At 42.0% G+C, this 22,515-nt stretch overlaps 1 protein-coding gene across 1 annotated transcript in view; it reads left to right on the top strand.

Moving 5' to 3' along the window:
* LOC126235851 (uncharacterized) overlaps positions 1–20,163 on the top strand; it is a 53,053-nt gene extending 32,890 nt beyond the window's left edge. Inside the window, exons 5-6 of the mRNA XM_049944721.1 lie at positions 14,872–14,995; positions 19,965–20,163. Coding sequence (XP_049800678.1) covers positions 14,872–14,995; positions 19,965–19,969 — 129 coding nt within the window. The 3' untranslated portion in view covers positions 19,970–20,163. The remainder of the gene's footprint in view (positions 1–14,871; positions 14,996–19,964) is intronic.
* The last annotated feature ends 2,352 nt before the right edge of the window (positions 20,164–22,515 follow it).

The following is a 22,515-nucleotide window of genomic DNA, read 5'->3' on the forward strand; positions in this document are numbered from 1 at the left end:
CGGTAGCTTTCTCGCTTCCCGAGCACGGGGTCTCGCGTTCGATTTCCAACGGGAACAGGGATTTTTACCTGCCCCGAGATGACTGGGTGTTGTTATGTCGTTTTCATCATCATCATTCATCCTCATTACGGTTGAAGGAAAGCACAGGCAAACCAACTCCATTTGGACCTTGCCCAGTACGGCGGTGCAGGTCTCCCGCATCGTTCCCCTACGCTCTGTCCTGGGACTTCATTTCCCTACATTGTACTTATTAACTGTTGATGTTTATTACCCACAGTTTAATATACTAATGGCCATTAAAATTGCTACACCACGAAGATGACGTGCTACAGACCCGAAATTTAACCAACAGGAAGAAGATGCTGCGAGTTGCAAATGATTAGCTTTTCAGAGCATTCACACAAGGTTGGCGCCAGTGGCGACACCTACAACGTGCTGACATGAGGAAAGTTTCCAACCGATTTCTCATACACAAACAGCAGTTGACCGGCGTTGCCTGGTGAAACGTTGTTGTGATGCCTCGTGTAAGGAGGAGAAATGCGTATCATCACGTTTCCGACTTTGATAAAGGTCGGATTGTAGCCTATCGCGATTGAGGTTTATCGTATCGCTACATTGCTGCTCGCGTTCGTCGAGATCTAATGACTGCTAGCAGAATATGGAATCGGTGGGTTCAGGAAGGTAATACGGGGGTTCAGGAGGGTAATACGGAACGCCGTGCTGGATCCTAACGGCCTCGTATCACTAGCAGTGAGATGACAGGCATCTTATCCGCATGGCTGTAACGGATCGTGGAGCCACGTCCCGATCCCTGAGTCAACAGATGGGGACTTTTGCAAGACAACAACCATCTGCACGAACAGTTCGACGACGTTTGCAGCAGCATAGACTACAGCTCGGAGACCATAGCTGCGGCTAACCTTGACGCTGCATCACAGACAGGAGAGCCTGCGATGGTGTACTTAACGACGAACCTGGGTGCACGAATGGCAAAACGTCATTTTTTCGGATGCATCCAGGTTCTGTGTACAGCATCATGATGGTCGCATCCATGTTTAGTGACACTGCGGTCAACGCACATTGTAAGCATGTATTCGTCATCGCCATACTGGTGTATCACCCAGGGTGATGGTATGGGATGCCATTGGTTACACGTCTCGGTCACCCCTTGTTCGCATTGACGGCACTTTGAACAGTGGACGTTACATTTCAGATTTGTTACGACCCGTGGCTCTACCCTTCATTCGATCCCTGCGAAACCCTACATTTCAGCAGGATAATGCACGACCGCATGTTGCAGGTCCTGCACGGGCCTTTCCGGATACAGAAAATGTTCGACTGCTGCCCTGGCCAGCACATTCTCCAGATCTCTCACCAATCGAAAACGTCTGGTCAATGGTGGCCGAGCAACCGGCTCGTCACAATACGCCAGTCACTACTCTTGATGAACTGTGGTATAGTGTTGAAGCTGCATGGGCAGCTGTACCTGTACACGCCATCCAAGCTCTGTTTGACTCAATGCCCAGGCGTTTTAAGGCCGTTATTACGGCCAGAGGTGGTTGTTCTCGGTACTGATTTCTCAGGATCTATGCACCCAAATTGCGTGAAAATGTAATCACACGTCAGTTCTGGTATAATATATATGTCCAATGAATACCCGTCTATCATCTGCATTTCTTCTTGGTGTAGCAATTTTAATGGCCAGTAGTGTAGTTTTCAGTGTGAATCAGAGCTAAAATAAAGTTGTCATAATACGCATTAACCATTTACATTTCTCCGTAATTAGTTCCGCTAGTTATCAAAAGGTGGTGCCATCTAATGGGAACCAACGTTACATAGTGCTGTGTGCGCACTGGAATGCGGTTAGCTACCAAGTGTCGTCTCTCCATGAAGCTGGCTGACATGCAGAAGACTGACGTTAGTGCTGAGGGTTGTATGTGTATCTATTTAAGGTGCACGTATGGAGAAAAAAGTTCGCGTCTTGCAGTGTCCAACTTCACTTGGCTCACTGTCATACAGGCAATTATTGTTGGAATGATCAGCTTAATGTGCCTCACCTTTGCATTTTCACCCTCACTCCTGCTTGTAGCTCAGTTCCTTACGTATTATCTGTGGTTATATGGAACATCTTGCACAACCACTTTGCCGATGTGTGCATGGGACTAACTAACAAGCCCCTTTCTCGAATCGTTCCTAGTTCCCAGTCAATTCAGACTTCGATTTTTTCTATTTCCTCTCTTGGCAACTTTACTAATCTTCTTTCGGCAGCCTTAACAAATTCGCCTACATTTTGAATTAGCTAATGGCAAAAATCATTCTACGCCAGCCTGTTTTTCGACAGTTTTTCATCGATTTCCTTTTCTGCTCTAGTGTCAACTACAGTCTGCTGCATGTTGACCTCAAATTTAGACAGCTTCTATGGTCCTTGTCACGTTTGTTAAATCTCTCTGTAAAGGTGTGCCTTATCTTGCCCCCTAAACGCTGCTGGTAGAACATGTCGAATCACGATCTCTTACTTAGCAATATATTCCTCGTGTTCAAGCTAAAATTGTTCTCCATATATCACAGTTCTTGTCTCTGACTGATCATTCTTCTTGTTTACCAATTTTTTGGCGCACATCGTACGCCTGTATTTTTAGCATTCTATTCTTTGAGATGTGGCTCTGGTCTCGAACACAAGCGTAGATTTTCTGTCCCTCTGAAAGCTTACTATCCGTTAATCCAGTCAACGAACGAAAATGGGAAAAAAATTCGTGTAATCGCAAATTATTGTACAGCCGTAAAGGGAGTGTCATGAGCAACATACTAAAATTCCTCATCGGTGGGATGTCAGCATTGATATGGAGGGGAGTGGGCGTTTAAAGGTCAGTTTTCATGTTTTTCTTCAATAACACGAAAACCGCCGTTGCTAACGAAAATGTGTCACAATTAAACTGCATTACATTTCGTACAAAAAAAGACCCTTAAGCAGCTTAAAAGACGTAAGAAGACGAGGCTTCTGGTGCAGAATGTCTACCAGGCAGGCTCCTTCCGTAGTATGCCGATACAATAGCTCCACACTTAGCGATCATATACAACTGCTAACTCGTAGAAAGATCTGTGCTCAAAGACTGGAAAGTTGTGCAAATTACATTAATGCCCAAGAAAGGAAACATATTAATCCGGTGAATTACACTCACCCATATTACTAATGTCGATTTGCAGTAATTTTGGAACATATACTGTGCTCGAACGTCATGGATCACCACAAAGAAAATGATTTATTGATGAATAGCCAACACGGATTTAGAAAATATCTTTCTTTCACGAAGAAATGATACTATCGACGGGGGACGTCAAATTGATTCCGTATTTTTAGATTTCCAGGAAGTTTTTGACACCGTTCCTCACAAACGACTTCTAATTAAAGTTTATGCTTGGAAGTATCGTCTCAGTTGTGTGACTAGTTTCGTGATTTCCTGCCAGAAAGGTCACATTTCTTAATGATTGACGGAAATTCATTTAGTAAAACAGAAGTAACATCTGTCGTTCCCCGAGGAAGTGTTACAGACCTTCTGTTGTTCCTGATGCACGTAAACAATATGAGCAGTCCCTCTTAGATTAGTTGCAGATGATATTACCATTCTCCGTGATGTAAAGTCATTAGATGATCAAAAATAATTGCAAAATCATGTAGACAAGATATCCGTATGCTGAAAAAGTGGCAATTGACTCCAATCATGAAAAGTATGAAGTCGTCCACATGAGCACTAAAAAGAATCCGCTAAATTTGAGTTGCACGATAAATCACACAAATATAAAGGCTGTAAACTCAGCTAAGTACTTAAGGAATACAGTTACAAATAACTTAAATTTGAATGATAGCGTAGATAATGTTGTGGGAAAAGCAAACCAAAGACTGCGATTTATTGGTAGAACACTTAGAAAACGAGACGTGTTTCCTAAGGAGGCGGCTTACACTACACTCGTCCGTCCTCTTCTGGAGTATTGATGTGTGGCGTGGCATCCGCATCAGATAGGATTGACGAAGACGTCTAAACAGTTCAAAGAAGGGCAGGATGTTTTGTGTTATCGTGAAACAGGGGAGAGAGTGCCACGGGTATGATTCAGGAATCGGGGTGGCAATCGTTGAAACAAAGGCGTTTTCGCTGCGACAGGACCTTCTCATGAAATTCCACCCACCAACATTCTCCTCAGGTTGTGAAAATATTTTATTTGTGCCCACCTACACAGGGATAAATGATCACCAAAATAATGTAAGAGAAATCACAGCTTGCACGGAAAGATTTAAGTGGTCATTACTCCCGCGCGCTGTTTTTGAGTGGAACGGTACAGAAGTAGCTTAACGGTCGTTCGGTAAACCCTCTTCCAGGTACATAATTGTGAATTACAGAGTAATCTTGCAGCTGTAGGTGTAGATGTTTTTCTGTAGTGCTAAGTTATCGCCTTGAAGGGATGAAAAATCGCAAAATATTAAAAAGCAATGTTTTTAACAGTGGCATAAAATTAATGTTTAATGTTAAATGAAGTGGGTTAATAACAAATATTATGTATGTATACCACATCTAAGTGGAGCAGAGCTGTATTAAGGGATAAAGTATTAAGGGATAAATTATTATTGTGTTCTGAGGGTGTAACAGATAGGAGATGGAGGGGATCGAGGGTAGAAACGTGAGGGAAGGTAGATCGCCGTAGATATGAGTTACTAATAACACAAACACAAGAAAGGCATATGGAAAGAATATAAGTAAACCTCTGCACACTAACCTACATTGCCTGAGGGGACACTGATACTTTTCTTAGTCATTCTGTACCGTAGCTGTAGCATTCCTTCCTGAAAAGTAACTTCCTCCACCAAGAGCGCTGCTCGCTTTACGGTTTACAGTCAGGCTATACCTTCGCAGCAGTTGCTGTCGTGTTCTCTTACGTGAGCCGACGAAATAACTTCGTTAAGCTTGTGTTTATGTAACGGAGTTATTTTAATTTTATTAAATAAGAATTTATTTGTAATTGTAAAGTCAGCTATTATGTACAAAACAGCAACAGCAGGAGCTGTTAACTATCTGCCCCACTGAGGCCCTGTCCCAAATGCAACATGCTGCTTCTCCTCTATTGTATGAGGGTGAGTCAAATGAAAACCTTAAATTTGTAATAACAAATCGATATTTCGCGCCGTTATCCTGTAAGTTGGTAAGCGTGCTACAAATAGCGTGCAGAATGGCCTGTAGATGGCAGCATAGTGCAGATGCACACATACCGTTGCAGTGTCAGTGCAAAGATGGCCGCCCCACTTGCGACTTGCACCAGGGAAGAACAGCGTTCTGTTATTGGGTTTTTGCACAGTGAAGGTGTGAAACCTATTGAAATTCATCGACGAATGAAGGTTCAGTACGGTGATGCATGTTTGTCACAGCAGCAAGTCTACGAATAGAGTAGGAAGTTCGCAAATGGTGTGACTTCAGTGGAAGATGCTCCTCGTCCAGGTCCACAGAACATGGCAGCAGTTGAAGCCATAGTGAAGCAAAACCGCCGAGTGACACTGGTTGACATTGCAGTATATTTACAGATTAGTCATGGGTCAGCACACCTCATGATGTGCTCCAGTTTCACAAAGTGTCTGCAAGATGGGTGCCGCGGCAGCTGTCTCCTGAAATGAGTGAACGATGTGTTGATGCTTGTGAAGAACTTCTTCGGCTCTTTGAACGAGAAGGTTATAGCTTCCTTGCAAGAATCGTTACTGGGGACGAAACCTGGGTTCATTTCCACCAACCGGAAACGAAGAGAGCGAGCAAGGAATGGCGCCATTCCTCATCACCAAAACCAAAGAAGTTTAGAACAGAAACATCAGCAGGGAAGGTTATGCTGACTCTCTTTTGGGACGGAAAAGGCGTCATTTTGGAGCATTACATGCCTAGACGGACCACTGTCACCAGTGCATCATACGCAGATCTCCTAAAAAAATCATCTGCGGCCTGCAATCAAATCAAAGCGACGTGGATTGCTGTCAGCAGGTGTCCTTTTGCAACATGACAATTCAAGGCCTCACACTGCCCATACAACAGTTGCAACAATCACAGACCTGCATTTTGAGTGTCTTCCTCAGCCACCATACTCACCAGACCTTGCCCCAAGTGATTTCCATATGTTTGGACCACTAAAAGACGCAATGGGAGGAAAGAAGTTCCGTTCTGATGAAGAGGTACGCCACGCGGTGCATGAGTGGTTGCACGGACTACCACAATATTTTGTTTCTAAAGGAATTTATGTGCTTTGTAAGCGCTGGAGGACTTGCTTTGAGAGTGGGGGGAGATTATGTTGAAAAGTGATACAGCTTTGTACCATATCTGCAAAAATATTTAAGGTTTTCATTTGATTCACCCTTGTACGATGTTAACTGTGCCAGTAACCTGTTTCTTGTAGCACTTAGTAAGCAGAATATTTTCCTGAATTAAACTCCTTCCGGTCAGGCCTCAGAAGACCCAAAGGTACCGACGGACCACTGTGTCATCCACTGAAGAAAGACCTCACTGGATGCGGATATGGAGAGACATGTGGACAGCACACTGGTCTCCCGGTCGTCCTCAGTTTTCGTGACTGGAGCCGCTAATTCTCAATCACGTAGCTCCTCAATTGGCCTCACAAGGGCTGAATGCTACCCGCTTGCCAACAACGCTGGACAAGCCAAGACGGTTACCCATCCAAGTGCTAACCAACCTAGACAGCGCTAAATTTCGGTGATCTGACAGGAACCGGTGTTACCACTGTGGCAAGAAATGTGTTCCTACCTTTCTTAATATCCTTACTGACACCAATAGTTAGTCATGCAATAATGGCCTTTTGGCCATTGGTTTCCTGTTCATTAACAGGGTCGAAAAGTTTTGGCTATATGTAACCAGCAGATCTAAAATGTTACCTTCACCAAGAGGTTCTCATTGTAACTGCTCAAGCTAATTTTCATCTAAGACAATGGCAGAAATGTTACACGGACCTCTGTCTCTAACACCCACTCTAATCACTTGGTCTTCCCTGTCTGTCGCTGGTAAGTTGAAATTTGCCCTAATACTACACCACCACCTAGAAATACATGGGCGATTTTTATCAGTTTTCTCTGAAAAGCTCCAGCCTTATATCACCAGAATAAAGTGATCGATAAAAGCACACAGTCACAATGTTTGATCCACTTTAGCTTACTGTCAATCAGTTTATTTCGTAAGAGGGATATTTTTTACTCTGAATACATTTTGTTAGAAATGTGACAACTGCATTCGATACAGATGCGTTCTATGGCCTATGGTTTATATAAAGGTCCAAGTAGATCTTGCTACAGTACTGCATTAGTGTGGTGTTTGAAATGGGCTTATTTTTGTCTGATGTGGGAACTTCTTGACTTCTGTTATTGTTATCTGTTACAGTGCACTTGTTTTTGTTCACTTGCAATGAGTATATTATGAGTCTGAGCACGGCGAACACATATCTAAGGGCCGGCCTGAGTGGCTGAGCGGTTTTAGGCGCTACAGTCAGGAACCGCGCAACCGCTACTGTCGCAGGTTCGAATCCTGCCTCGGGCATGGATGTGTGTGATGTCCTTAGGTCAGTTAGGTTTAAGTAGTTCTAAGTTCTAAGGGACTGATGACCTCAGAAGTTAAGTCCCATAGTGCTCAGAGCCATTTGAACCATTTGAACATATCCAAGGTGTATCTTCAACACCTTCACTGTGTGAACTACAGCATAGCTGACTGCATTTTCTTCAACTGCAGCATTTCTGTTGTCTTCATATAGCAAACAATTGACAGTTGCAGCGGTGCAATACTAAGACTGCAAGGCTCTAGTGGCAACATTGTATCCCAGTTCACCACTAATCACTTCGTCATCGGCCGACAATATGTCCTAACATACCTTCCCTCCAAGGAACCCATGTACACGCTGTGTTTTGAATCTAATAGCACGTACATCATCTATCGTCGTCCAGAGGGACCTAGGATTGTCCAACAGCAAAATTTTCTTAGTGACAGTACTGGTATCTTGCTTAAAATTACTGAAAATATTTCTTACTTTCACGAAGTTATCTCGTCCTTTCTAATTGTACCTTCTTCATTGTTTGGTAATTGAATATGTAAACTTCTACAATGTTTGGAAGGATTGCTTTGATACTGTCCAGGCTACTGAGTGTAGTGTTTGTTGTTTGAGTATTTTAATCTGACGCTGAAATGTTTAATATACTGTATCATGGGCTAATACCGTAAAGCCTGTTTCTTTTGTGTAGTGATATTACTTCTAGCTATCGATATTTTATAAATGTTCTGTAAAAAACCTACAAAGTGGCCCCTGACGTATTGGTTGACCATGCGCTTATAAGACCTGAGTTTCTCCTGGCGTATACAACTTTCAAATAACTTCCGGGAATTCAGCCAGGTAACACTTTCAGCGACCGCCGATATTTCGGCGGGAGAACACCCCGCCATTTTCAAGGCAAACTGCAACGGACAGGCGGCGTACATGCAAATTTAATACCTCGGTTCTCTGACAGAGGCAGGAAAGATAACACACACACACACACACACACTGAACACTAGTGCCACCAAAGATGACCAAAGTCAGAGCTATCGATAGTGAGACTATGAATTCGCAGGTGAGGCAGCATTGACTCTGTTCCTCTGTTTTTTGACAAGGGAGAGAGCCGGATTCAAAACAGAGTTTAAACAGAAACCTCCATCCCTGTTAACGAGGTTGCTCGCTAATTTAATCTTAACTGCCTCTCTAATGACACTGTCCCAATTGCTGGACGTGCATGCCAATATCTCGGTGTTATTATATAACATGGGGTGACCAGTATCCAAACAATGTTCGGCAATAGCAGATCTATTTGGCTGCTGTAATCGTGTGTGCCGTTTATGCTCAGTACATCTGTCCTCCACGGTCCTGATAGTTTGACCAATATATGCCATGCCGCAGCTACAAGGAATACGATATACACCCGCCTTACGCAGTCCAAGATCATCCTTAACGGAACTCAAAAGTGCTCTAATTTTAGATGGAGGTCTGAAAACACATTTCACATCGTATTTCCGTAAAATACGACCGATCTTATTGGACGTGTTTCCTACGTAAGGCAAAAAGGCAGTAGACTTAGGTGTTGACTCAGAATTATTATCAATCACCCGATGTACAGTTGGTCGATAGCGCAACGCACGTTCAATCTGTCTATCACTATAACCATTTTGACGAAATGTAACTTCAAGATGGGACAGCTCAGCTGGCAAAGTCTCAGCGTCAGAAACGACATGTGCCCTGTGTACCAAGGTACGAAGTACCCCTTCACGCTGAGCCGAATGGTGACAACTACACTCCTGGAAATTGAAATAAGAACACCGTGAATTCATTGTCCCAGGAAGGGGAAACTTTATTGACACATTCCTGGGGTCAGATACATCGCATGATCACACTGACAGAACCACAGGCACATAGACACAGGCAACAGAGCATGCACAATGTCGGCACTAGTACAGTGTATATCCACCTTTCGCAGCAATGCAGGCTGCTATTCTCCCATGGAGACGATCGTAGAGATGCTGGATGTAGTCCTGTGGAACGGCCTGCCATGCCATTTCCTCCTGGCGCCTCAGTTGGACCAGCGTTCGTGCTGGACGTGCAGACCGCGTGAGACGACGCTTCATCCAGTCCCAAACATGCTCAATGGGGGACAGATCCGGAGATCTTGCTGGCCAGGGTAGTTGCCTTACACCTTCTAGAGCACGTTGGGTGGCACGGGATACATGCGGACGTGCATTGTCCTGTTGGAACAGCAAGTTCCCTTGCCGGTCTAGGAATGGTAGAACGATGGGTTCGATGACGGTTTGGATGTACCGTGCACTATTCAGTGTCCCCTCGACGATCACCAGTGGTGTAAGGCCAGTGTAGGAGATCGCTCCCCACACCATGATGCCGGGTGTTGGCCCTGTGTGCCTCGGTCGTATGCAGTCCTGATTGTGGCGCTCACCTGCACGGCGCCAAACACGCATACGACCATCATTGGCACCAAGGCAGAAGCGACTCTCATCGCTGAAGACGACACGTCTCCATTCGTCCCTCCATTCACGCCTGTCGCGACACCACTGGAGGCGGGCTGCACGATGTTGGGGCGTGAGCGGAAGACGGCCTAACGGTGTGCTGGACCGTAGCCCAGCTTCATGGAGACGGTTGCGAATGGTTCTCGCCGATACCCCAGGAGCAACAGTGTCCCTAATTTGCTGGGAAGTGGCGGTGCGGTCCCCTACGGCACTGCGTAGGATCCTACGGTCTTGGCGTGCATCCGTGCGTCGCTGCGGTCCGGTCCCAGGTCGATGGGCACGTGCACCTTCCGCCGACCACTGGCGACAACATCGATGTACTGTGGAGACCTCACGCCCCACGTGTTGAGCAATTCGGCGGTACGTCCACCCGGCCTCCCGCATGCCCACTATACGCCCTCGCTCAAAGTCCGTCAACTGCACATACGGTTCACGTCCACGCTGTCGCGGCATGCTACCAGTGTTAAAGACTGCGATGGAGCTCCGTATGCCACGGCAAACTGGCTGACACTGACGGCGGCGGTGCACAAATGCTGCGCAGCTAGCGCCATTCGACGGCCAACACCGCGGTTCCTGGTGTGTCCGCTGTGCCGTGCGTGTGATCATTGCTTGTACAGCCCTCTCGCAGTGTCCGGAGCAAGTATGGTGGGTCTGACACACCGGTGTCAATGTGTTCTTTTTTCCATTTCCAGGAGTGTATTAGCTTGTAAGTACAAGTCGGTGTGAGTACGTTTCCTGTAAACTGCATGTCCCAATGATCCATCATCCTTCCTCCTAACCAACACGTCGAGAAAGGGAAGGCAACCATCCTCTTCCACCTCCATCGTAAAACGAATGTTCGAGTGGATCGAGTTCAGATGTTCTAGAAAGACATTCAAATTCTCCCTACCGTGAGGCCAAACAACGAAGGTATCGTCAACGTATCTAAAGAAACAGGCGGGTTTTAAAGGCGCCGACTCCAATGCACGTTTCTCGAAGTCTTCCATAAATAAATTTGCGATCACAGGAGACAACGGACTACCCATCGCAACTCAATCTGTCTGCTCGTAATACTGGTCATTAAATAAAAAGTAAGTGGATGTCAACACATGCCTAAAGAGATTAGTTAAATCAGCAGCAAACCTGGCTTCAATTAACCGCAACGAATCAGACAGGAACACGAGTGAAGAGAGAGACCACATCGAAACTCACTAAAATATCAGAGTCAATCAGCCTCAGTCCCTCCAAACGACGTAAAAAATCAGCTGAGTTCCTGATATGATGTTCACACCGTCCTACTTGTGGACTCAACAGAGAAGCAAGATGCTTGGATACACGATATGTCGGAGCGCCGATGTTACTCACTATAGGACGGTAAGGAACCCCTTCCTTATGAACCTTTGGAAGGCCATATAACCTAGGGGGAACGGCACTATAGGTGTTAAGCCTCTTGATTGTGTCCTGCGACAAACCACTTTTCTTCAGGAGGCTGTTGCTCTTTCTCTCAACACTTTTCGTGGGGTCAGCATCGATTCTGCGATACGCTGAATCAGATAGTAAACGTTGCATCTTTTGTACATAATCATGTTTATTTAAAACAACGGTGGCATTGCCCTTGTCAGCAGGTAAAATAACAATACTGGGATCAACTTTGAGAGAGCGTAAAGCAGCCCTCTCTGCTGCTGTTACATTACTCTTGGGTGGACGAGCCCTAGTCAAAACACGGCATGCCTCCCTCCTAACTTCCTCTGCAGCGTCAGGAGGTAGTTTGCAAACTGCCTGTTCAATTGAACTAATAAAATCAACTACCGGCAAATTCTTCGGAGTGGGTGCAAAATTTAAACCCTTCCCTAGCACGGATAAGGTTGCGTCGTCAAAAGATTTCTCTGTGAGATTTATCACACAACGTCGAGATATAACATCTGACTCCGCGCGATGAAAACGTTCAAACTTTGCCAAATGCCGGGCAGTAACGGAGTTGTACTCCCGGTCAGCTTGGGTCCATGAGGAACCGTCCAACCAATCCCAAGTGAAATCAGACACTTCAGATGCAACCATTATATGAAAACGATACAATTCTTTGGAAACAGAATCCAAACGTCGACGAGTAAAACGAATCCTTTCGCGAACAAGAGCCAAGCCAGCACGTCGCTTGATACGATTGGCGGCAGGAGAATTAATATGGTGCACAACCTTAGCAAATGTTGGGACATGATTTTCATCACGACACCTCAATAAAAACGACAAAGCACATTGCAGTCTAACTCGACAGCTACGAAGTTTATCCAACTTACGTAAACACCGATACATTTCCTCCCCGTAGAGGTAAACAATGTGAGACCTGACTTTCTCCTGGCGTATACAACTTTCAAATAACTTCCGGGAATTCAGCCAGGTAACACTTTCAGCGACCGCCGATATTTCGGCGGGAGAACACCCCGCCATTTTCAAGGCAAACTGCAACGGACAGGCGGCGTACATGCAAATTTAATACCTCGGTTCTCCGACAGAGGCAGGAAAGATAACACACACACACACACTGCTCAGCGTGAAGGGGTACTTCGTACCTTGGTACACAGGGCACATGTCGTTTCTGACGCTGAGACTTTGCCAGCTGAGCTGTCCCATCTTGAAGTTACATTTCGTCAAAATGGTTATAGTGATAGACAGATTGAACGTGCGTTGCGCTATCGACCAACTGTACATCGGGTGATTGATGATAATTCTGAGTCAACACCTAAGTCTACTGCCTTTTTGCCTTACGTAGGAAACACGTCTAATAAGACCGGTCGTGTTTTACGGAAATACGATGTGAAATGTGTTTTCCGACCTCCATCTAAAATTAGAGCACTTTTGAGTTCCGTTAAGGATGATCTTGGACTGCGTAAGGCGGGTGTATATCGTATTCCTTGTAGCTGCGGCATGACATATATTGGTCAAACTATCAGGACCGTGGAGGACAGATGTACTGAGCATAAACGGCACACACGATTACAGCAGCCAAATAGATCTGCTATTGCCGAACATTGTTTGGATACTGGTCACCCCATGTTATATAATAACACCGAGATATTGGCATGCACGTCCAGCTATTGGGACAGTGTCATTAGGGAGGCAGTTAAGATTAAATTAGCGAGCAACCTCGTTAACAGGGATGGAGGTTTCTGTTTAAACTCTGTTTGTAATACGGCTCTCTCCCTTGTCAAAAAACAGAGGAACAGAGTCGATGCTGCCTCACCTGCGAATTCATAGTCTCACTATCGATAGCTCTGACTTGGGTCATCTTTGGTGGCACTAGTGTTCAGTGTGTGTGTGTGTGTGTTATCTTTCCTGCCTCTGTCAGAGAACCGAGGTATTAAATTTGCATGTACGCCGCCTGTCCGTTGCAGTTTGCCTTGAAAATGGCGGGGTGTTCTCCCGCCGAAATATCGGCGGTCGCTGAAAGTGTTACCTGGCTGAATTCGCGGAAGTTATTTGAGACATGCGCTTATAGTGTAAGTGGAGGTTTATTGTGACTATTACGTTATTTACACGATAATAAGTGGCTGCCGGAGGGCTGTGATGCCTTGTAGATTGACTACAGCTTTATCTACCGTCTTCATCAGCTGTTGATGCTCATACCGTCCATGTCATAGTTTTGGCAGTTCGTTTGTGACAGGCCTGTCTTGGTTGCTAGCTAAAGAATTTTACAGATGTATTCATTCATGTTGTCGTCTACATGAATTACAATGCATCATAAATTTCACTTAACACTCCATGCACTGTTTCTGACATACCGTTAGTGAGTCCAGCACTTCTTGGCCTTCTTAATTCACGTCAACATTCATTCCTCCCAAGGGAAATCGCTTCTACATCGACACACAAAGCATGGTGGAGTATGATTATCACAGAAGTCTTGCACAGAGAAAGTATAAAACCCATTGTCATATTTTTAGCATACCAAGAGCTACATAAAATACCAACATGCACACTTTCAAGCACTCGTGGAGTTCTGTGGGCCACATTTTTGAACCGATAATCTAATGTCTGACACTTTTGAAATTAGTTTAGTCAGCCTATAACCTTTTATGTCTTCTTATGCAAATTTGCCAGTAGATGAATTAAGCAAAATCCACCCCTCATATTTAATGATTTAAGATGCAGGCCACACTGATGTCTACTGAATGGGCATTCTTCCTGTCTTATTTTGGCAAGTTGACCATTCAGAATTTGAAATCTGTGATTAGTATGTGGTAGTGTGGTGTGCATATAAAGTGGATATCTATAATGTAATGAGCATTGGCAAGGCTGTCAGCCAACACAGAACAAACAGTGTACTCTCCTTTGACCTACAAATCCATTTACAGTATCAGAAGGACAGATTTCCATCGATATATATATATAAAAACTGGTAGATGACTGAAAACAGAGAGGAGTCCAGAACCAGCAAAACCAACAACATCATACAATCATTTGAGGAGAAACCGCTAAAAGGCAGGTCTGTGCATACATGTCAGGATGGGAGCGAAGGAATAATTTCTACTGTGGTTCATTGCAAGGGTGAAATAGTTTGTACTGTAATAGCCTATCTGAACTCTATCGCACCTAACCATTCTGGATGTACGTTCTTTTATCCACAATACCTCATTTTTCTCATAATCTCGTACCATGAAACACTCATATGAAGTATACTGATAAAAACTGGCAGTAGATGTTTAACCAAAATTTGACAACTGAATTTGTTGTTAATTACATAAGTAAAAATGTTGCTCCTGGAAGTACCAGTGAAGTGTCAAGGTAATACACATAGCAGCTGTTGTTACATGAACACATTTGTCACTTTCAGACGTGTGCTGCCAGAAGAACAGCCTCGGGTACAGCAATAGGAAGTAAAAATCAACAGAGGAAGGGACACTGCAACAAGCCAGTAGATCCAGTAGGAGCATCAAAAACGACAGTTAGATGCCCAGGTAAGAGTGAGTGTGAGAAGTTACATTATATGGATTACGAGGAGTGTTTCAAAAGAAACCGAACTTTTGAAATAGCACGTCAGCCGGCAGAAGGAGCGCACTCTTCGACAGGTTTAGATAACAAAGTGCCATTGGCAGCGTTTAGTACCCACCGTTAGTAAGCGAGCTACAACTGCTCAGGTGAACACTTGCACAAGCGTGTGCGATGTGTGTGTGCATGCGAAATTTTGCTACAAACTTTCAAGGAGACATTGCAGTTCCTTAGCCAAACACGGGAAGGATTGTAAGAGTCGCAAGCACTGCTGCGAGTGGTTTAAGCGTTTTAAACATTGCAGAATGTCACTCTGTGACGATCCCAAGACCGGACAGCCTTCCTCGTTAACAGAATATGACGATCCTGTCGACAGAATTCGTGCTGTGATTCGCGGAAATCGTTGTTTAACTGTTCGAGAAGTTTCTGACGGATGCTAGTGTGTATGCGGAATGCTGTGAGCAGGAAGAGGCCTGAATTGTGGGAAAACCAGACGTGGACATTGCATAATGACAGTGCGTCGACACACGCATCATCCCTTATCCACAGTTATCAAGCGAAACATCACATTCCCGTTGTGCCACATTCACCGTATTATCCCAACTTAGCTCCAGCATATTTTCCTGGTTTCCCGAACTTAAATCCACGATGAAAGGACTTGGTTCCAAACAATATAGGAGATTCAGAACAATGTGACAAGAGACACGAGAGGCATTCCATAAAAAGCGTTCGATGACGCTTTCTGAACGAAGAAATGTTGGGGACGGTTTATTGCCAGCAGAGGGGACTATTTTGAGGGGGACAGTGCATAAAATGCTGTGCAGGGATGTTATAGCATAAGTTCGGTTTTGTTTTGAATCCACCTCGTGTTCCATTCATACGGCACAACATTCTAGAGTGAAACATATTCTTGTAAATAATTTATTAGTCTTAGTTTTAGTAAAACTGATTCATAGCGGATGTCATATAATCCATTCTTTATGCAGGTAGGATATGTCGACTACTGCATAAATAGTATTAAGAGAAAAAAATTCCATTGGCCAGTTGGACTGTTCATAGATAGCGCAACAAAGCTCTATTGTACCCTAAGCCTAAGACAAAATGAGTCAGATTCTTTAACTCTTTACTTTCTGCAAGGAATGTGTTCCCAAAAAGTTATAACTAAGTGCCATTATTGCATTGCTTTATTTAATGAAAGGGATCTGTTGATAGCATATCTAATATTCTCATCACCTGAAATAAATCCACTAAATATTCGTAACTAATGTGCTGTCATTAAAGAAGGCTAAATTTTAATGTTGTGAATAAGGCTAAATTTTAATTTTGTGAATTCAGACAGATAATTTGACTCATTTATGAGGTTTCGTAATAGTAATAATACAGACAGCTTTGTCCATCTACCTAATGAAGTGGCTATGTGTAGGTAAAGCGCAGGCATGATCTGGAACCCACAACAAAAAAATGGAATTTTACAAAGCTTTCATCATAATTACCTAATGTAAGTGCTAATGTTACATTTTGTATTATTTGATTATTTCTGCAGCTGTTATCTAATACTAATCAGCCTGTCTAAATAATAAAAGCTCTTTTATATGAAAGCAAAGAAATTCATTGGTAGTGTATTAAAATAAAGCTAATTGGCGAAACATTAACTGATGAGATTTTTATGAATCTTAAGAGGGTGAAACGAGAAATAGAAAGTTATCAAATGTCAAAAGTAATGGCTAACCAAAGAGTTAGTTAGGGGATGCATACGTAATATTTGTGTGGAAAACTAATTTACATTTCATTTTTCCACAACCTTAGTGATATTTCAGTCAGTAAAATTCTTCTGACTTCGAGGCCGCATTTTCAGGGAAATGCAGAACGAAGCACGGAACACCGTCCTGCTACCATATGTACAAGGGGCTACTGACGTCTGAGCAAAATTCTCCGTCGGGCAGGTATTAAGCCTATTTTTCTTGGCAACAACAAAATAAAAGATGTTCTGGGCTCGACAAAAGATACAATTGACAAGTTTCATGCCACTGGGGTTTATGAAATCAGGTGCGAACGTGGACGGTGTATGTAGGTGAGACTGGGGGTCCAATAAGCACAAGGTTATCAGAACACGAAAGCTATATCCGTCTCAAATAACACGACAAATCAGCTTTGGCAGAAAACCAGGGACAGTGAAGGATGAAGATCGAATTTAGAGAGGCCCGCGTACTGGCGAAACAGCCGTTTAGTCTGAGGAGGAAGATTAGAGAGGCTATAGAAATAACCAGGCTACCCGACAACATTAATAGACAAGACGGCTACCGACTTCCAGCGTCTTGGCTGCCAACAGATTCTTTAACTCTTTACTTTCTGCAAGGAATGTGTTCCCAAAAAGTTATAACTAAGTGCCATTATTGCATTGCTTTATTTAATGAAAGGGATCTGTTGATAGCAGATCTAATATTCTTACCACCTGAAATAAATCCACTAAATATTCGTAACTAATATGCTGTCATTAAAGAAGGCTAAATTTTAATGTTGTGAATAAGGCTAAATTTAATAAGGAATGACAGCTCTCGCGAAGCTACAGTCGCGCTGTAGGCCACAGCGGCAGAGGGTACACAGAGTGCTGACGTGCTCTCGTCGCTACTAGGCAGTTAGTAAACAACGCTACGCTGCGGTCGCCGCTTAGATTCCTATTCGCCGATTTCCGCCAATGGCAAGCAATAAAGAACACTCCATTGGAAGACGCGTATTTCCGCCAATGACAACACGCAATGCAACGACCAATAAAAGAACACCTAACACCGTTCCTCCTCATCCTCATATCCAATGACATCATTCCTCCATAGTACATAAGCAAACAAATTAGTGCTCGTTCAGCAGTAACAATACACTCTGAGGAAGGCGCCTTGCAATAGTCGGAATTTTATAGCTGACAATGCGGCCTCAAACCCAGAAGATTTTATTGACCGTGACAACGTCCGCAGAAGCCTACATTTACACTTAATGATGAAATCTCTTCCTCCCATAAAATACCACAGAAGTCAACTGTAATAAATTGTTTTCTTAACTGGCAGAACGACCTTGATTTATTTTAAAATTATCTCACAAAAGACTGTTACAAACCTACTTTCACACATGGCAAACAAGGACATATGGCAACAGAATTTATTGAAACTTATTCAAAGGCGCTCGTAAACTATAAGTAATGGGTAATACGGCAATTCCAACTCCTTACTTTCTTCTACAATCACTTTCACAGTTCTCAGAGTATCAGTTTCAATAAGAGCCAGTTTATTCATTTGCTTGACTAAAATTCTATGTTTTCTATATCATGCATGATAATTTTGTGAAGGCTAATGGAACAATACTTTTTTTAAGTTTTCAGGCTCCTTTCACGTGATGTAAGAGCAAGTAGAGCATTATTCCACTTTTTGGGAGTTGTCGTGGTTTGTTGACATTGTGAAAATGGCTTTGCAACTTCATCTCCTTGCATTTCGTCCAGGTTTAATCATATACAGGCTGGTCCATTGATAGTGACCGGGCCGAATATCTCACGAAATAAGCATCAAACGAAAAAACTACAAAGAACGAAACTTGTCTAGCTCGAAGGAGGAAACCAGCTGGCGCTATGGTTGGCCCGCTAGATGGCGCTGCCATAGGTTAAACGGACATAAACTGCGTTGTTTTAAAATAGGAAGCCCCATTTTTATTACATATTCAAGAATATTTTAATTGGACCACTTTCTTCGCTCTGTTTAAGATGGCGCAGGTGATTTTCGTTTGACCTATGGCAGCGCCATCTAGAGGGCCAACCATAGCGCCATCTGGTTTCCCCCTTCAAGCTAGACAAGTTTCGTTCTTCGTAGTTTTTTCGTTTGACACTTATTTCGTGAGATATTTGGCCCGGTCACAATCAATGGCAGAAGTACAAGCACTTCCTGTAGCCTTTCTTTGTGTCATACCTATCTATCTCCTCTGGTATTACTTACAATATGTCATTAATTTTGTTAACAACAATGTCTCCCATTCACATATTGTGTACCTGTCATTCAGTCTGTTATTTGTCACGAAATCCGATATAATGTAATTACCATCACGTTAACGTTATGTTTTAGTTTGTTTATACCCTTATTGTATGTGTTTATTAATTTTTTCCATTTTTAATTTGTTTTCTCACACCCTTATGACTGGAATTATAAATCATTGTATTTAATTCTGTTAATTATTTCATATTCTTATTACAATTTTCTCACATTTCTTTCTTTCTTATTTGTTGTCTTTCAGTAAACGGTTTTGCCTTTTCTGTTATCTCCATCTTACCAACCTCAAGTTTTACTATCTGTTTAAGTGCATTTGTCAATGAAGTGTTTGTTTATGTCTGATTAACCATTATTTTCTGTAAATGCTTAATTTTTCCCCAATATCCCATATCATTAAATACATTCTCATTACTATGTTACATAAGCAATTCTATTTGACAGAACTGCCATAAAATCATAAAAGTTCAAATATGTGATATTCCTTTCCCTCTTGAAGAAAATTAATAACTGATTCAGTTTACAATTGTATATTTGACACAGCCACAAACAGTTTATATTATTGTACATTAAATTGTTCATGTATGTGAAATACTTATACTTAATTTTAACAATTAAATTTTTATCTGCTCTTTTTCCAGTATCTATTCATGAAGTACACAGTGTCTTGATTAAAAAATTAGTCAATAAATTCGATGCTGGATATTGAAATTCTAATTGTAAAAGCTGTTATAATGGAAATTCACACTCAAAGTAGGAGGTTTCTCCTTGTAATTGTGAATCACAGCTAATGAATTTATGAAAGATTGAAATATTATTCATAGATTATGTTTATTATATATGATCATGTCTGTAACTATAAATCCATTCATTCTTTGTGGAACTGAACAAAGTCTTCTTGTATCACTCTTTGCAGGTTGAACCTAAGAAAAACGAGGAACATCTTCACTTCATCATCACCTATTTTCTCTGGTCTCCAACGAAATATTAAAAATTTTATTGTGCTTGTTATTGTTTGTGAGAATCAAAAAGTCCTGTGTTTGTCCCTGGGTTTCAAAGTGTGATACAACCTCAGTAAATAATTTGCTATAAAATTTCATATTTTGTCAATCTTACAGGATTTTTTTGTTGAATTGATAATATGAGACGGTACAGAAGATTTATATAGTTTTAGTGACTGTGACAGAGTGTTCTCCAATTATGGCACATGTATGATCTGATTCTCCAACATAGCTAGAATATTTGTAGGCTTTTGAGTGTGAACTGAGACAATGAATTCACATCTCACTGTTTTTACTCCAACATTGAAATGGAAGCATTAATTGGGATAGGATTAGAATTTGTAAAATATTTGTTTGCAAGACTGTTTAAGTGCACTTGTCTTACTTTTATCTTATCATTTAAAGGAAAATATCTTTATAATGAAATAATAATGTTTAGGTCTATTTGTTGTATTTGTAGATGTTCAGATACAGTTCCCTTATATACAGAACTTAGTAACATAAGGATTTTAGGTTTCCAAATTCTTTTAATTTTTCAGAAAGATTTTCTAGCTGTATAGGTATCTCATAGATGTGGTTGGTGTAAGTAATTTAGGATTTTCTACATGAGAAATGTAGGTGCTTGCCATGAAACTGCAGTGATATAGTCAACTAGAATACTGTATTACATAGATACAGAACATGGGATTGAGATGTCTGTAATGCGAGAAGTGACCTGAGCATCGCTTTTGTGCTCACTGCTTGCCATAAAAGTGGGTATAAATTTGTTCAATTCTAAAAATGAAGACTGTTTGTAGAAAAGCTAACTGTGGCCACAACCAACAAAGAATGGTTAAATAATTGCAATTGAGTCTGTAACAAAGAATTATCTCATTTCTTGGTTTTGTAAGCATGTAGAAAGATTTGCATTAATCCTATCAACAACAGAAGATGGAACCAATACGTAGTAAATGCGAAGAATATCCATGGTCATTCAAAAATGCAAATTCCCCCAGCTCACTAACGTTACTTAAACTGATATTATTCTAAAATTAGATGAACTTTCAAAAGTGTTCATTATTCCTGTTATGCAATCTATTGCTCAGTTTATCATACATAAATGTTGGTTTGAACATCATGACTACCATAGCTGTGATTATATGATAAATGCTTGAAGTAGAAAGCAATCACATTCAGAAACCTATAATGAAGTTATTAATACTAGATCTTACTTGATGCCAACGTATTTCAAAATTCATAGGTGCTGTTTTAGATCACACAATCAATTTATTTTTATTTATTTATTTATTTAATTATTTAAATTTCAAGTTCCGTAGGACCAAATTGAGGAGCAAAACTCCAAGGTCATGGAACATGTCAGTACATGAACAACATAAAAAGTAATAACAGATAAAAATAAATGTTCATGAACCTGAAACAAAACCAGTCCATAAGTTTAAGCAAACGCTATCAGCAATACAATGAGAATCATCTTAATTTTTCAAGGAACTCATCGACAGAATAGGAGTGACCCATGAGGAAACTCTTCAGTTTCGATTTGAAAGCGTGTGGATTACTGCTAAGATTTTTGAATTCGAGTGGCAGCTTATTGAAAATTGATGCAGCAGTATACTGCACTCATTTTTGCACAAGAGTTAAGGAAGTCCGATCCAAATGGAGGTATGATTTCTGCCGAGTATTAACCGAGTGAAAGCTGCTTATTCTTGGAAATAAACTAATATTGGTAACAAGAAACGACAATAAGGAATATACATACTGAGAGGCCAATGTCAAAATACCCAGACTCGTGAAAAGAGGTCGACAAGACGTTCGTGAACTCACACCACTTATTGCCCAAACCGCCCGTTTCTGAGCCAAAAATATCCTTCTAGAATGGGAAGAGTTACCCCAAAACATAATACCATACGACATAAGTGAATGAAAATAAGCAAAGTAGACTAATTTACGTGTCGAGATATCACTCACTTTCGATACCGTTCGAATAGTGAAAATGGCAGTATTAAGTCTTTGAACAAGATCATAAACGTGGGCTTTCCACCACAACTTACTATCTATCTGAACACCTAGGAATTTGAAATGTTCAGTTTCACTAATCATATGCCTGTTCTGTGAGATTAAAACGCCAGGTTTTGTTGAATTGTGTGTTAGGAACTGTAAAAACTGAGTCTTACTGTGATTTAACGTTAGTTTATTTTCTACAAGCCATGAACTGAGGTCATGTACAGCTCTACTTGAAGCCGAGTCAATGTTGCACACAACATCCTTTACTACCAGGCTAGTGTCATCAGCAAACAGAAATATTTTAGAGTTACCCATAATACTAGAGGGCATATCATTCATATAAATAAGGAACAGGAGTGGCCCCAACACTGATCCCTGGGGCACCACCCCACTTGACAGTACCCCACTCAGATCCCACATCACAGGTGTTATCAACATTGTTTTGCTGCCTGTTGCTAAAGTAAG

The sequence above is a fragment of the Schistocerca nitens genome, chromosome 1 (assembly GCF_023898315.1).
Source record: "Schistocerca nitens isolate TAMUIC-IGC-003100 chromosome 1, iqSchNite1.1, whole genome shotgun sequence".
NCBI classification, from domain to species: domain Eukaryota; kingdom Metazoa; phylum Arthropoda; class Insecta; order Orthoptera; family Acrididae; genus Schistocerca; species Schistocerca nitens.